Genomic DNA, 17,045 nt, shown 5'->3' on the forward strand with positions numbered 1-17,045 from the left:
TTTCAGATATACCCCATCTTACTCTACCCGTACATACCCCAAATGTGAGTGTAAACACCCGAGTGGTTTTCTAGCTGGACTCGACCAGTGCAAATCTCCGATAGTAATGTAGGGGGATGCGCCCCCATAATTCCATCAGCTCCCCAAACCACATACAATCATTGAGAAATTCGGAAGACAGAAAGTTTTGAGACAAGTAATTGGAAGGACATGGTATCACGTACAGTACCTGGTCATAAATGAGTCATCATCTTATTTTTTCACTACATGTATATATGTCTTTGTTATTGCACGGTTACTTGAAGCTCACTATAAAAAAAATAAAGAATTGTTTGTAGTTTCTTCACAGGATTTCAAAATAATTTTATCTGTAGGTGTTGCAGTGAAATCACATGTTAAATGCAAAATTCAAATTCTACAGCACAAATTTGTTAAGAAATTATAGTATTTTGAGGTTTATATCTTTGCCTTGATGATTTCATAAACTCTTCTCAATGATAATGGTATCACAATTTGCTTAGCATCATTGGAAAACAAAATTTGAACAATTTTGCATAAGTGAAAAAAATCATAAAAATTGAGACTAAATTGATCTCACAATTAATTTTTATAAAAATTGTTTTTTCAATTAAATATATGGTGAAAAAGTGAAATGAAGACTCACTTATGGCCAGGTACTGTACATGTAATACATATCTGGTCCTCAGCCTTAAAACAAAATACTGGTGTTTATAAAATAAACATTTACATTACTGCATGGTAATTTGATCAATGCGCAGGTGTTTCAGAAGCTCTATAAGTTTAATCGAATCATCGGATATCAACTCTCATATAGAACATATTGTGAATTAGGAATGAATGAGGGGCAAACTGTCAGAAAAGTTGACAATGTTTTGTAGTTTTCCAAAGAACAGATATTGCTGTTACATCATACGTCCCATCTAAAGACAAGTAGATACAAATACATTGAATTGATTATATGTATTTTATTAAAAAAGGAGAAAATGTAAATCTACAGTATTGTAATATGTAACAAGGTAAATGAGAGTCTGTACAAGTACACAACTCACTGACATTGTTAGTGTTATAAAAAAAACCAAACATTTATGTATCAAAATATGCATAAAAGTTAGAGCTGTAAATTATCATGTACATGTATAAAAGCTGCTTGTATATAAAAACAAAACTGAACCTAACACAAAAAGGTCACGAAATACTTTCAATATAATGCCTTGTGGGTATATGTACATTTATTATATTTTTTCAACAGCAAGATACTGTTATTTATCTATTAATTAAAAATTGATATTTTTACCCTGTAAAAACAACAAAAGCAATAACTTCACAGTCTGAAGAAAACAACCACAACTAGCGAACTGCTAGAATGAATATTCATTTGCAATATAAATGATCACATTAATTTTTGATATAAAAATTAAATTTGTCAATAAAATATGTTCAAATCAAATTTTTCATGTTTCAATAACCAAAATAATATTGAATTTAAGTTGTCATATTGACTATTGTTCAAATGTATTAATTTCTATATCTTTTACATCTTTCTTAAAGTGTTATAATTTCTACACCATATAATTTTGAACATCAATGTATTTATCAGAGACAGCTAAATGTGGTAAAGGAAAAACCAAAGAAAATGTGATAAACAGAAAAATTGATGTTGTAGAATTTATTTCACTTGTGAGAAAGGATCTTTGAGATATTTTTACTAATGCTTCACACTTGTAAAAAAAAAAATCCTTCTCACTCATAAAATCATTTTCTACATCTAACAACACAGCATTGAATATCCAAGAAATTTACACTGTCAACATGTACACTAGTTCAATATATATATGTATATAGCACCAAATATGGATCACAAAAGAATATAACTATACTTGCACATTTCCCAGTGACGGGTCAGTTAATGTGGACTGTAGCCGGTCAGACATAAACTCACAGTGGGACTTTCGTCACTGGATAAATGGACAGTGTCATGAAGTGAAACGATGTGTGAAACGATGTCTGGGAACAACTGTGTGTTAACATGTGAATCACATCTAGTGACCATGCATCTGGCAGTGCCTGTTAACATGTGAATCACACCTAGTGACCATGCATCTGGCAGTGCCTGTTCAGTTAGGCTGGAGTTTATAATTATGATGCTCTATGATGCCAAAAAAGACTTGATTTGTTCATGATATAAACACAATGGCAGTTTACACGTAAACATGGAATACAAGTGCTATGTATCCACCTGTTTGTAGGGCACAGAGTGTCTGGAGTTCAGATCTTTAGAATTCTTTGGTTTAAAAATGTTTTTGTTCACAACTCTGTCAGAACAGTGTTGCGAATGACATACTGCGTGGGTGTCAGCCTGAGTGACTAAGATTGCTCTCTCGGAGTTATTCACAGCTTTGTCTCTTGTTGGCAACAGGAAGGACACTTTCTCCTGAAAATAAATTCCGACAATGAACTATGTTTCCTACTGTGAACTACTGCAAGGAAGCCGAGTTTACCAGTATATCTGTATATCAAAATACAACTCAAATGTCAATGAAGAATGCATGTGAAATTTTAACAAGATTGAAGACTATACAAGAGGCCCATGGGCCTAAAATCGCTCTTCTGATACATTGTAGAACAGGCAAAAATTCTCACTAACCAAGATTTATCAATTAACAAAGTTTGATGATGTTAAGTCAAATAGTACCTGAAAATTTAAATGTAACTGTCCAAAAATAGGTCACAGTGACCTACTTTTGGTCGACTCACTGAAGACTCAAAATGCATCAACTGACAAGTCAAATAGTATTCAAATATATTGGACAAATTCCAAAAGAAGGTCACAGTGACCTACTTTTTGGTCGACACACTCTGAAGACTCAAGACCCATCAACTGACAAAGTTTGATGATTGGAAGTCAAAATAGTATCTGGAATATTCAAATATAGCTGTCAAAATTGAAAAATAGGTCACGATGACCTACTTTTTAGTCAACACACTCTGAAGACTCAACATGCATCAATTGACAAAGTTTGATAATTGCAAGTCAAATCGTATCTGAAATATTAAAATAGAGCCATCAAATTCCAAAAGTAGGTCACGGTGACCTACTTTTTGGTCAACAAACTATGAAGACTCAAGATGCATCAACTGACAAAGTTTGATGATTAGAAGTCAAATAGTATCTGAAATATTCAAATAGAGCCATCAAATTCCAAAAGTAGGTCATGGTGACCTACTTTTTGGTCAACAAACTATGAAAACTCAAAATGCATCAACTGACAAAGTTTGATGATCCTAGCTTTCATATTGTCCAAAATATGCATCTAAAATTGAAAATGTGAAATTTGAATGTCTGAAAAATTCGAAAAGTAGGTCACTGTGACCCACTTTTTTTTTTTTTATAAATATGTTTTGAGGCCTCTAGACGCATCAACTTACAAGGTTTGATGATTTTAAACATCTCGGTATCTGAAATAACAACCTAAAATGTATTCATAAATGATTAGCCAAAAAATTCAGAAAGTAGGTCATGGTGACATACTTTTCACATGACGCACTTCAAGGTCCCATGATCCATCAACTGACAACTTTTGATGATCATAGGCTCAATAGTGTCCAAGATATGCATCAAAATCCATTTAATAATAATTACCTGTGAAATTCAAAAAGTAGGTCACCATGACCTACTTTTGAGACAACATGATATTAGGTCCTAAGATGCATCAACTGACAGAATTTGATGATCCTAGTCCTTATACTAAGCAAAATATCAAAGTTTTAACAAAACAAAATTTAAGGTCAACTTTGAAGTGACCTTGAGACCACACCCTTTGCCCCAGGATGATGCCTTGAACATTTTTTTTTATCTACAACCTATCCTCATCCTTATGCATAAGTTTGGTGATAATTTGCCCAGTGGTTCTTGAGAAGAAGATTTTTTAGCAACCACTACTTTTGTTTGCATTTTCCTAATTATCTCCCATTGTTAAAGGGTCACAACCCTAGTTTTAGTACAAATGAAAGCCCTTCGGCCAAGGATACCCTGTAAAAAAATTGACAAAAATTGGCCAAGGGGTTCTTGAGATATAGCCCTTTTTACAAAAAGTTGATGCACACCGCACGCCAGACATATGGCCATATGATTAGCTCTTTGAGCCTTCGGCTCAGAAGAGCTAACAAAACCTAGCCTGGGCACTTACCTCACAACCAGGTCAACCCAAAGGTTCAATTGTTGATCCCGGCACCACATCAAACGTAACACTTTTAACTTAGATAGACAAAAACAGTTGACAAAGAAATTTTGATCAGAAAAGCTCGAGCACTTTGAAAGATCAGGTGAGCTAAAACAAATGTCTCTTCTCCGGGTATGATTCTGACCTTCTTTTTGTTGAATTTAAATATTTTCCATTCCTGTGACCCAGATAATGAGTTCTTATCCAAGTTGATAGTCTCTGTACTAGTTTTCTGGTAAGTGGGATTTGCAAAGGTCAAGGACGACAATTCATCATTCTCAACTCTGTATGTTTGTCTTTTTCTCCTGAAAAATACATTTGAAGCAATATAACATGATTTCGTCTTCATTCAGAATTCAAGTAGATATTTTCAAACCAATTTTGATTGTTTGTATACCTGTGTTTAAATCTGAAGACTACAATGATAATCAATATGACAAGAACCAGAATTCCTATTCCCAAAGCTATCATTGCTCTTTTGATGTCTGCATGTTCTGAAATAACACAGAAAACACGATATGAAGGATCAAATAAATAGAGGATATTCAATGCTTTGGAGTTGGATGTGGAATTCATTTCACGAGTACAACAGGATTTTTTTTAACATAATAATGCACACCATAACGTCACAATCAGTTGTCATTTTCACTGAAGGGAAAATATCATTTTTATTCAATGGATAAATTATAGTATTTCACTGTTGAAAATGTAATAAAGCTATCTATTTCTACATGAACCTACTTTTACCATTCCAACCTACCTTCAGTGTTAGGAAAAACAGGAGAGGGGGTGCCACACAAACCACGTGCAGAGTCCTCAGCACTGCAGCTATTAAACAACAAATGCACAATGTTAAAGTAAAGGCATACTGTCTGAAGAAACTTCTTCATTATTGAAATTAGTATAACTACTTACCCTTCCGAATTAACAAAACCGGAATTCTTGTCAGAGGACACCTCTTTATTGTGCGCTATAAAAAAAAAACACCTTTAAAGTGAATACAAAGTCCATAATGGGGTTTATACTGTCTCAAGGCCTACTGGTCTATATGTATGAAGTGAAACAATTCAAACTGACTGATAATGTGCACTATAAGATGTGTATCCCGATATTGCAGACTTTGGCCAGTGACTTACCCGAGACACATGGTCTTTTATGGTCAGCTTTGTCAGGACAAGCACACTGAAATCCATTTGGTGTGGTCAAACACAAGTGAGAACAACCACCACATCCGCTGTTACCTAAAATAACTAGAGAGTTCCAATAAACAACAGATGTCACATGTCATAGCAGTGTTCATCACGGTACAGAATGTGTATCTTAAATGAGTCTGACACATGGAGTACACAATATATGCTATCTACAAACTGTCTCAGTGGGACTGCTGGTTATTATGGGATCATTCAAACTGAAGCACACCAGGAAAACTGACATTCCCACATTTCACCTAAATCCTTTGTGGTCCAATTACACAACTTGGGTGAATTTGATAAAAGTTTTATAATTTTTATAGCAAGCTAGCTCTGCTCAAATTCAAATTGAGACAAAATCATCTGACAAAGCAGTAGGCTAAAAATGTTTCCCAGTAAACAGTATGTGAAATTCAGCATGCATCCACACATTGACAGTTTCTGCTTTACATAGGGATGGACCATATACCACATACAATTGAAACTTTTGGGTCTTTTCAAAGAGTCACTACAGCATATGACATCATCACATGCATCACAAGTAACAAAGAGTCACTACAGCATATGACATCATCACATGCATCACAAGTTTAACACTATACCCTGGAGTTTAATATCTCTCTGAATGAAAACATTTGGTCAGGGTCAAGACACAACTTAATATCTCAAGAAAGCTTTGTGTCAAATATGAGCATCTGATGCTGTTTTATTACAAAGAACTGGTCTGGACTCTGATTTTAAACATTTTTCTCCTTTGATCATCTTCTCCAAAAGGTATACCCACCATTCTGTCTGTCAGGGGCCACAAATTCTATGTCCATCAGTCCAACCAAGTTCTTTAAGATGACTGTCCTGTCTAACCCAGTCCTTTTACTGGCTCTTTCTATCTGCTCTGTCTGCCAGTCCGTCCAATAGATGTACGTGTCATACTGAAATAAGTTTTTTCCTTTGCAGTCAAGCATGATTTTGACGAAATTATTCTTGAATCATTTGATAGCATTTCTAATACCCCACCCCCATCCCAAAATCTTTTCTTGGCAATTCTATTTTCTTCCAAGTTCATTGATATATACTGCTTAAACAATTTTTAAGATATAGTCCTGAGATTACAAAAATGTCCTTCATTTATCTTTTGAATGGTATGTTTGTTAGAACACTCAATTTACTTGGTTAGTAGTAACTGTGTGTCTTAATTGTAAATGTGAGCCGATGTCTCGGTCAGCAGAGTGACATTGTCTTGCAAGTTTGATGATGGCTGAGTCAGTAGAGTGGTTGTTTTGCGAGATGATGACTCGCGGCCAGTAGAGTGATTGTTTTGTGAGATGATGACTCGGTTAGTAGAGTGATTGTTTTGTGAGTGTGAGATGATGACTCGCGGTCAGTAGGGTGATTGTTTGGTGAGATGATGACTCGTGGTCAGTAGAGTGATTGTTTTGTGAGTGTGAGATGATGACTCATGGTCAGTAGGGTGATTGTTTTGTGAGATGATGACTCATGGTCAGTAGAGTGATTGTTTTGTGAGTGTGAGATGATGACTCGCGGTCAGTAGGGAGATTGTTTCGTGAGATGATGACTCGCGGTCAGTAGAGTGATTGTTTTGTGAGATAATGACTCGCGGTCAGTAGGGTGATTATTTTGTGAGATGATGAAAACCTCAGAATTGTAATACCTATCATTACAACTACTACTAGCATCAACTAGGACTAGAAGAATTTTGAAACTTACCACAGCTAATCCAAAAGGATGAATGACATCATTGATTAACACAACCCTGTGGTCACCATTAAAATCAGAAGTCTCGATTCTATCTAATTTGGCATCCACCCAGTATAATCTCTGCATGTCATAATCAATGGAGAGGCCATTGGGAAATCCTGCAAAAAAATGTCATGATACTATTACAATTAGATACAACCCTGTATTGTGAAAATAATTTAGAGTTAATGAACTTGTAGTGGTGAAATTACCAGGACGACTTGCACCCAAGGATTGCCAACACAAGCATACAAGCCTACTTTACCAATTTAGGTGGCACTCTCCCAATTTTAAGGATTGGCGGAAGCCATTCCTAAAAATCCTCAGAATTTCGTAAAAATTTTCCCATTTCCAACAACAAACTCTGATTTCAAACCTGAATTTAAAATCCCACACCAGTTCTTTGTGGCTAGCCAATCAGAAATCAGGACATTACATGTATATGTAAGCCATTGCTGCACCTGTGTATCAGGATGTGTGAATTTACCTGTCTCCTTGTGTCAGGGTTTTTTTGGACAGGGAGGAGCATAATTAATAATTGGTCATAATTAACATGTGCTAGGTGTTTGCTGACCCTTCATGTACTCACAGGTTGTTAGGTAAATATGAATTTATTATGCACTATGATTAAAATTGAATCCTTTGATCTGCTCTTGTAGATTGTTACACTAGTGATTGATGTCAGAGGCATACAATTTCAGATCAAGAAACCCTCTAATTATCAAAACACGCCAACTTTTCAAAAGCTTGTATTTCAAGACTTTGATTCGATTATTATTTTTCTCTAGATTAAGATATTTACTTACCTAGACCAGTATCAACTATGACATTTCGATTAGTACCATCCATAAAGGCTTTCTCGATCTTTGGTTTGTTTCCCCAGTCTGTCCAGAACATCCACCTACATTGTAGAAAGTAATATGATTACTTGACTCATTTCCTAGATTGTAGATAAAATCAGCAAAACAATCATTCCACTCACTCATCTGTCTTATAGTTTACCCTTTGTTAGGATGCAGAGTTATTGCTCGTGGTTCATCCAGATTTTCATTTACGAGTGTTTTTCTGTTTCTACCATCCAGCCAGGCAACTTCTATCTTATCATGACCTGCACATTGAATAACAACTCTAACAAAATGTTGATTGCTGTATATTTTCCTTTCATTTTAATGTAATGCTAAATTGAAACAAACTGCTTTAATTTTCCATGTATTAATTAATTCCTATATACCATTGTTAAAACTTCTGTATTTTACATATCCTTATGGACATAAGCAACATTTCTCAATAATATATAATTTTATGTAATATTTCATGTATGATTCACTTGCATTGTACATTCTATCTCGTTTCTATCTTGGGGTACATTTAAATCTAATTAAAATCAGATGTTCTTTAACCATTACACTGGAGAAGGTTCTGACAGCATTGCACTTGATGTCATGTTATTTCATCTTTCAAACTTGACCAATCAAATGACGACTTTCCCTAACATGAAAGTCTTGCTGTTATATCGGAAATCATACACGTTAATAATTACCGAGAAGCAAGGGAGAATAATCAAAGAAGATGGCAGCAGCCATGAGCAATGTAAGAACACCACAGAAAATATAATCTAACGACAGAGGATGTATAATATCTAAGATCTTCCTTTGCTCTTCTTTTAATGCTGATATTTGGAATTTGTTTAAACTCAACATCGATCAATGCCATTTTTTGGTAAAATGATTCCTGATTTGTCAGGCTATTGTTATGGGTCAAATATTTCTTGAATTATTCATGAGACTGGGGTCAATACCATGACCTCAAATGCAATGCTGTCAGATCCTTCTCCAGTGTAACGGTTAGAGAAGATCTGATTTTGATTAGATTGCTCTCATGTATTATATTAAGTTGTATAAATTAACATTACTGTAGCAAAGGAGTGCAAAATCTTTGGGACAATCGGGTACCACTGAGCTACCCAGTCTATAATCTCAGCTGAGATTCGGCTTGGTTGAATATTTGGACTGACACCTTCACTGAATCTCGGAGCAGTCCTTCAAAATTCATGTCTGGAAATTTACTTTCAGCTTCGGCCAGTTTTAGCAATTAATGTGCACTTTGGTGACACAGCTGTTCGCTTCATATAAGTGATTTGACTGTTCAACTAACTATCACTATTAATTTTGCATTGCTTACTGTCTAGGTATGGAAATCCTAAAATGAAGAGTCAATAAATTTTCCATTCAAATGATGACTTCCATGGCACAATATTTAATCTCCTGAAATTGAAGAGTTCTTATAGTCTGTATTATCTAGTTACTGATACATTGTATCTCCACATACCGTCTTGTATATCGCTAATTTAAACAAGAGATGTTTGTAAAACACATATACCCCCCCCTCCCCCCATGGTGTAAAGTTGAAAATGGTTATACACATGTATCATTTAATCGATAGTAGTGCCAAACCAATTCAAGATATTAAGCAGTCAATATCTTCCTATGTCTGGGGTGGATTGACCATGTGACCTAAAATCAATAGGGGTCATCTACTCCTTATGCTGTACCAGTGTACCAAGTTTGGTGTCACTAAAGCAAATAATTCTTAAAATATAGGAGACAATACATGTATATTACTATGTCCAGTTCAACCCTTGACCATGTGACCTCACAGTCAATAGGGATCATCTTCTCCTGAAGCTATACAGTGTACCAAGTTTGATGTCTGTCAAGCAAAAGGTTCTCAAGATATTGAGTGGACAGTATATTCCTATGTCCAGTTTAACCCTTGACATTTGACCATGTGACCTCAAAATCAATAGGGTCATCTACCTCTTGGGATGTACCAGTGGAACTCTTCAATTTCAGGAGATAAAATATTACGCCATGGAAGTCAGCATTTGAATGGAAAATTTAGTAAAAGTTTATTTTATGGAATTTACATACTTAGATGGTAAATAATGCAGCATTGATAGTGATACAGATTTGGTTTAATAGTCAAGTAACTTATTTGAAGCGAACAAGCAGTGTCACTTAAGTACACATTACTATCTAGAACCGTCCGAAGCTAAAAGTGAATTTTCTGACATTATGAAGGACTGCTTCGAGATTCGGTGAAGGTGTCAGTCCAAATATTCAGCCAAGCCGAATCTCAGCCGAGGTTACCCAGTCTGATATACAAAGTGTTGTAAAATTACTACATTATAAAAGTTAAACCTATTTCGGAAATCATACAAGAACCCCTCATATTGAGATATTATTTTAGAGAAAACATCAGAACATGGCATATGTTCTTACCCCCACATTAATCTATATACTAGGTGTCTGTCCAGTTGTAATCCCCACATACCTGTGTCTGTCCACTACAGATTTCTACCTATCCACATACCTGTGTCTGTCCACTACAGATTTCTACCTATCCACATACCTGTGTCAGTCCAGTACAGATTTCTACCTATTCACATACCTGTGTCAGTCCACTACAGATTTCTACCTATCCACATACCTGTGTCAGTCCAGTACAGATTTCTACCTTTCCACATACCTGTGTCAGTCCACTACAGATTTCTACCTATCCACATACCTGTGTCAGTCCACTACAGATTTCTACCTATCCACATACCTGTGTCAGTTCAGTACAGATTTCTACCTATCCACATACCTGTGTCTGTCCAGTACAGATTTCTACCTATCCACATACCTGTGTCAGTCCACTACAGATTTCTACCTATCCACATACCTGTGTCTGTCCACTACAGATTTCTACCTTTCCACATACCTGTGTCAGTCCACTACAGATTTCTACCTATCCACATACCTGTGTCAGTCCACTACAGATTTCTACCTATCCACATACCTGTGTCAGTCCACTACAGATTTCTACCTATCCACATACCTGTGTCTGTCCACTACAGATTTCTACCTATCCACATACCTGTGTCAGTCCAGTACAGATTTCTACCTATCCACATACCTGTGTCAGTCCAGTACAGATTTCTACCTATCCAATCCACAGCCAGACCATCTGTAGTCTTCAGATTGGAGGCGACAATCACCTCGGACTGGCTCCCATTGAAATTGGCCCGTCTGAAGTTACATAGGTGAGACTTGCAACTTTATTTAGTCTGTGAAATACCCTTTTGCAAGTAATTGCTGAACAAAACACTTGTTAGACTGTGTGTCTTGCTGTGTAGTGCATTTATACTTGATTGATACCTGTGACTAATTTTTTTTTTTTTTTTTTTTTTTTTTTTTAGATGTTTGATGCTTTAATATAAAAATGACCTACAGTAACACCTGTTTTGTTGTAAAGATTATATAACTGTCTTTCATGATGAAGGCTCTGGAAAGTTCATTTTTAGTATAAATACATGTACACTGTAAATTCTGTGATATTAAGACTGGTAATTAAGCATTTGGAATTAGATTAGGATTCATTAATTTAAATCTGGGGACTACGGGAATTACTTTGATTGGATTTGAGAGCTATTTTGTGTTTGAATTTAGCTTGACATTTAACCGGCATCAGCCACTGAATTATTGTATACCCATCATAAGTAAGTAATTCATTGTCATATTTTTCTTTCAATAGATGTAAATAAATCTTGTTAATTTGTGATTGATTGGTGCTGTTCACAGGGCTTGTTCTGACCCAGTATAACAGTCTTAAAAATTTCTGCATTCCAACATTAATTTCATTCCACATACTTGATGACATCTTGATGAACATCTGTGTAGTAGATCTTCTCCTCTTTGTAATCATAATCTAAAGCAATGACATTGTGCAGATCTTTCAATGGTAAGAAGACATCGATTGTATCATTTGTATCCATAGAAATCCGACGGACACTTCCTCTACTGGCAAACAAGAGAAACTTCTCTGGAACTGAAAGTCAACACATGAATCCAAATCAGTAAGTCATCGACTTCTTTAGATCAGAATCGGGATGTCATTAGTACATCAGCAATCCTTCATTATTAATTTTTATCAATATTTTCAACAACCAAAACACATGCAATAATTAAGATATGCCTAAAACACATGTACATTATCAACTTATTATTTCATACTTTACAGAACTACTTGTTGCTTACGGTACACCAGGGGTCAATAAACAGAATGTGTTAATTATATATCAATAAACAGAATGTGTTAATTATATATCAATAAACAGAACGTGTTAATTATATATCAATAAACAGAACGTGTTAATTATATATCAGAATGTGTTAATTATATATCAATAAACAGAACGTGTTAATTATATATCAATAAACAGAATGTGTTAATTATATATCAATAAACAGAATGTGTTAATTATATATCAATAAACAGAACGTGTTAATTATATATCAATAAACAGAATGTGTTAATTATATATCAATAAACAGAACGTGTTAATTATATATCAGAATGTGTTAATTATATATCAGAATGTGTTAATTATATATCAATAAACAGAATGTGTTAATTATATATCAATAAACAGAATGTGTTAATTATATAACAGAATGTGTTAATTATATATCAATAAACAGAACATGTTAATTATATATCAATAAACAGAATGTGTTAATTATATATCAATAAACAGAATGTGTTAATTATATATCAATAAACAGAACGTGTTAATTATATATCAATAAACAGAACGTGTTAATTATATATCAATAAACAGAACGTGTTAATTATATATCAATAAACAGAACGTGTTAATTATATGTGTTAATTATATATCAATAAACAGAACGTGTTAATTATATATCAATAAACAGAATGTGTTAATTTTCTCGAATTGATATCTCTAGTATAATATTTCTGTTGAATTATTTTTTTTCGCGTGTGATTCAATCTTTTGAAAGTTAAATTTTGTGTAATTCATTAAACTTAGAGCTCTTCTCGCACCTCAATTAAAAGCATAAAAACAATTATATGGCACATAGAAACAATAGGTCTGCCCCCTCCATATATTACATGCAAAGTTGGATATTTGTACTTGCAGAGATTGATTTAAAGATAGGTTGGAAGACCCCCCCCCCCCCCCCCCCCCCCCCCCCCCGTTAAAAAAAACAACCCAGTATTTAACTGATGAATGGAACTGAAAGATCAACCCTTGCTGCCTCTCGAGCTTTGGATTTAAAAAAAAAAATTTACATGTCAAGAATTCTCGGGCAATATTATGAAGTCAACTTCTTCCTCTCCCCCCCCCTTTTTAAATGATGCTATATGCCTGTTTATATCACATGCTTTCATTGTCCTTTAATTCTAGATGTCTGTTGTTTTTAAAACAGATTACTACTGAAATTCTCAGTATTAATTGCATTATAACTTTGATAGAAATAAACATCAAATACGCCTGTAACACCCCGTCCCCCACATGTACAATTTGACGAAATGCATATTTACCTGCTCGTTCTAACTATATAATTATTTAGTTTCAATTTAGTATCAATAGCATTAAAAAAGATATCATTTAAATGTTTTACATATTAACACAATATATACCAAGTTTGGCCCAGCCCTGCCCTGCATGAAATCAGAATGTCTACCCTGGGGATCATGGAATTTACAATTTTGGTAGAGGCCTTTTTGCTCTACATGACTATGCATTTATTCATTTATCTATGATTTATTTTACAGATGGGCGGTTGTAGAGAAGATTTTTTAACATTGGTCAATCGCCAAGGCTTGGGGATAGAAAATACACATGTCAACTCGCTGAATATAAATCATATCAAACCACAAACCATGGGAGATCCTATATTTAATAATATATCACTACACCTCTAAATGACATGATTTCTGTCTTGCTCTGAAGATCCTGCTCATGACTCACGTGTACATTCACATACAACACACAGAAAAGAAGATACCTTGGCGACACTGCTTGCTATCCTTTGATAGTTTCAGACCTGTGGGACACACACACGAATAACCACCAGGATTAGGAAGGCACAGGTGACTACAGCCACCATTTCTCTTCTGACACTTGTTCAGTTTTTCTAAACCTTATGAGACAAGAAATACCATGTCATAAATACATGTATACTATATGTGAATTTCAACTGAACTACATATAAAAGGGTAATACTAATGTATTAAAGTCTTCCAATCAATGGTCTTCAAACCTTTTAAGTCTAGCTGTATGGCATGTATGTCCATAAGCCCCGACAAGTTGTATCGGAGCGTGGCCATATTATTGCCAGTGAACTTGTCTGCTCTTTGGATTGACATTTTTTGCCAATCCGTCCAGTATATGTCATTTCCAAACACAGTCAAGCCATATGGATGTTTGACCCCCTCCACCAATGTCATTCTGTTACCGCCATCCAAGTCTGCACATCCTATCATCTGAAGTACAATTTCAAAAAGAAATTCATCAAGCAATACTGAATTTAAAACAGGAGTCCCATGGGCCTTAATGGTAACCTGAGTATTACAAACCATACAAAAAACTGTAGTAACAAGAACAATAGAAATATGGTATAGATGACTCGAGATTTGATCTCCCAAAGTTCTTGATCTCTCCAAGTGAAATTATGGCACATTTGCTTTTCTCTATATAACTAAGCAAATTTACTCTCAATTTCTCTAACGTTTAGTCTTTCTATGTGAAATTTGGGTCTCGTAAAACATATTTCATCGTTTTGCACTCTAGATCTCTCGAAGTGATGGCAGCATATGTACACACTCAAGCGTGTAATTATTTCCATTTCAACTTTACCTGGATAATGGTGAATGCCTGGAGCATTAACTAGGTGTTTATTTAGGTGACATGGTCCCAGTGCTTCCTTGTGGGATGGATAATTAATTGTTTTAATTGGACAATCTATCCCCCCCCCCTGCACTTTGTTTTCAGTATATAATTCGCCTATAGCAAAATTTACGACTTGTTTGGACTTAACATTCAGACAGTAATTTTGAGAATATAATTTTGAGACATATGGCAAGGAAACATTGTTATTTATTAGAATGTGTGCTTTGCGTAAAGAAACTGGACATTGTGCTCTGTGTGTGACTATGAAACTTTGTAGTATCATATAACTGTAATGGTGTGTGCAAATTTTTTTTTAGAACACACTGTGCGTTATTCAATTTTTATGCACACATCATTACAGTTATAAGACTACATCTTTCAAAAAATAATAATTCATTGCTTAACTGTTTGCGGTGCGTAGCTCAGTGGTAGAGCATTTCTTAACGACCAGGAAGTCGTGAGTTTCAGCCCAACTTGTGCCATGGCTGCATTAAATCGGAGAAGTAAACATAAATAGTGATTGCTCTTTCACCAAACAGATAAATCTTTAAAGTGAAATTTTTCTTGCCTAAAAGTAACAAGAGGCCCATGGGCCACATCGCTCACCCGAGTCACCTTGGTCCATATCAGAAGACTTTCCATATATATTTGCATGTAAATCCGTAGTCCCTATTATGGCCCCAACCTACCCCTGGAGGCCATGGTTTTTGCAAACTTGAATCTACACTATGTCAGAAAGCTTTCATGTAAATGTGAACTTCTTTGGCCCAATGGTTCTTGAGAAGAAGATTTTTTAAGATTTTCCCTATATATTTGTATGTAAAACTTTGATCCCCTATTGTGGCCCCATCCTACCCCAGGGGGGCCATGATTTTAACAAACCTGAATCTGCACTATATCAGAAAGCTTTCATATAAATCTCAGCTTTTCTGGCTTAATGGTTCTGGGAAGAAGATTTTCAAAGATTTTTCCTATATATTTGTATGTAAAACTTTGACCCCCTATTGTGGCCCCATCCGACCCCCGGGGGCCAGGATTTTAACAATTTATAATCTGCACTATATCAGGAAGCTTTCATATAATCCTCAGCTTTTCTGGCTCAGTGGTTCTTGAGAAGAAGATTTTAAAAGATTTTTCCTATAAATTTGTATGTAAAACTTTGATGCCCCCCTTGAGGCCCCATCCAATCCCCGGGGTCCATGATTTTAAATAACTTGAATCTGCACTATATAAACCCCCCCCCCCCCCAAAAAAAAAAAAAAATTTGACCCCCTATTGTGGCCCCATCCGATCCCCGTGGGCCATGATTTTAACAATTTAGAATCTGTACTATATCAGGAAGCTTTCATATAAATCTCAGCTTTTCTGGCTTAGTGGTTCTTGGGAAGAAGATTTTTAAAGATTTTTCCTATATATTTATATGTAAAACTTTGATCCCCTATTGTGGCCTCATCCGACCCCCGGAGGCCATGATTTTAACAATTTAGAATTTGTACTATATCAGAAAGCTTTCATATAAATCTCAGCTTTTCTGGCTTAGTGGTTCTTGGGAAGAAGATTTTTAAAGATTTTTCCTATATATTTGTATGTAAAACTTTGATCCCCTATTGTGGCCCCATCCGACCCCCGGGGGCCATGATTTTAACAATTTAGAATTTGCACTATATCAGGAAGCTTTCATATAAATCTCAGCTTTTCTGGCTCAGTGGTTCTTGAGAAGAAGATTTTAAAAGATTTTTCCTATATATTTGTATGTAAAACTTTGATCCCCTATTGTGGCCCCATCCTACCCCAGGGGGCCATGATTTTAACAATTTAGAATCTGCATTATATAAGGAAGCTTTCATATAAATCTCAGCTTTTCTGGCTCAGTGGTTCTTGAGAAGAAGATTTTTAAAGACTTTTCCTATATATTTGTATGTAAAACTTTGATCCCCTATTGTGGCCCCATCCGACCCCTGGGGGCCATGATTTTAACAATTAGAATTTGCACTACCTAATAAAGCTTATCTATAAATTTCATCTTTTCTGGCCCAGTGGTTCTTGAGAAGATTTTTTAATGACCCTACCCTATTTTTACCTTTTCTTGATTATGTCCCCTTGAAAGGTGGCCTGGCC

General features: G+C 35.2%; 1 protein-coding gene across 4 annotated transcripts in view; it reads right to left on the minus strand.

Moving 5' to 3' along the window:
* Positions 1 to 966: 966 nt before the first annotated feature.
* LOC125683912 (low-density lipoprotein receptor-related protein 4-like) overlaps positions 967 to 17,045 on the minus strand; it is a 100,338-nt gene continuing 84,259 nt past the window's right edge. For 2 of the 4 annotated variants that reach the window (XM_056141011.1, XM_056141014.1), the window contains 14 exons: positions 14,299 to 14,521; positions 14,044 to 14,178; positions 11,878 to 12,055; positions 11,144 to 11,256; positions 8,189 to 8,294; positions 7,993 to 8,087; positions 7,157 to 7,305; positions 6,216 to 6,360; positions 5,378 to 5,491; positions 5,157 to 5,211; positions 5,002 to 5,069; positions 4,639 to 4,735; positions 4,387 to 4,546; positions 967 to 2,452 (listed from right to left, as the gene is read on the minus strand). In XM_056141011.1, coding sequence (XP_055996986.1) covers positions 2,246 to 2,452; positions 4,387 to 4,546; positions 4,639 to 4,735; positions 5,002 to 5,069; positions 5,157 to 5,211; positions 5,378 to 5,491; positions 6,216 to 6,360; positions 7,157 to 7,305; positions 7,993 to 8,087; positions 8,189 to 8,294; positions 11,144 to 11,256; positions 11,878 to 12,055; positions 14,044 to 14,178; positions 14,299 to 14,521 — 1,845 coding nt within the window. In that variant the 3' untranslated portion in view covers positions 967 to 2,245. Of the gene's footprint in view, positions 2,453 to 4,386; positions 4,547 to 4,638; positions 4,736 to 5,001; positions 5,070 to 5,156; positions 5,212 to 5,377; positions 5,492 to 6,215; positions 6,361 to 7,156; positions 7,306 to 7,992; positions 8,088 to 8,188; positions 8,295 to 10,831; positions 10,859 to 11,143; positions 11,257 to 11,877; positions 12,056 to 14,043; positions 14,179 to 14,298; positions 14,522 to 17,045 lie in introns of all 4 variants that reach the window. The other 2 variants (XM_056141012.1, XM_056141013.1) reach the window with 2 other exon arrangements.

The sequence above is a fragment of the Ostrea edulis genome, chromosome 6 (genome assembly GCF_947568905.1).
Source record: "Ostrea edulis chromosome 6, xbOstEdul1.1, whole genome shotgun sequence".
Classification (NCBI taxonomy): Eukaryota; Metazoa; Mollusca; class Bivalvia; order Ostreida; family Ostreidae; genus Ostrea; species Ostrea edulis.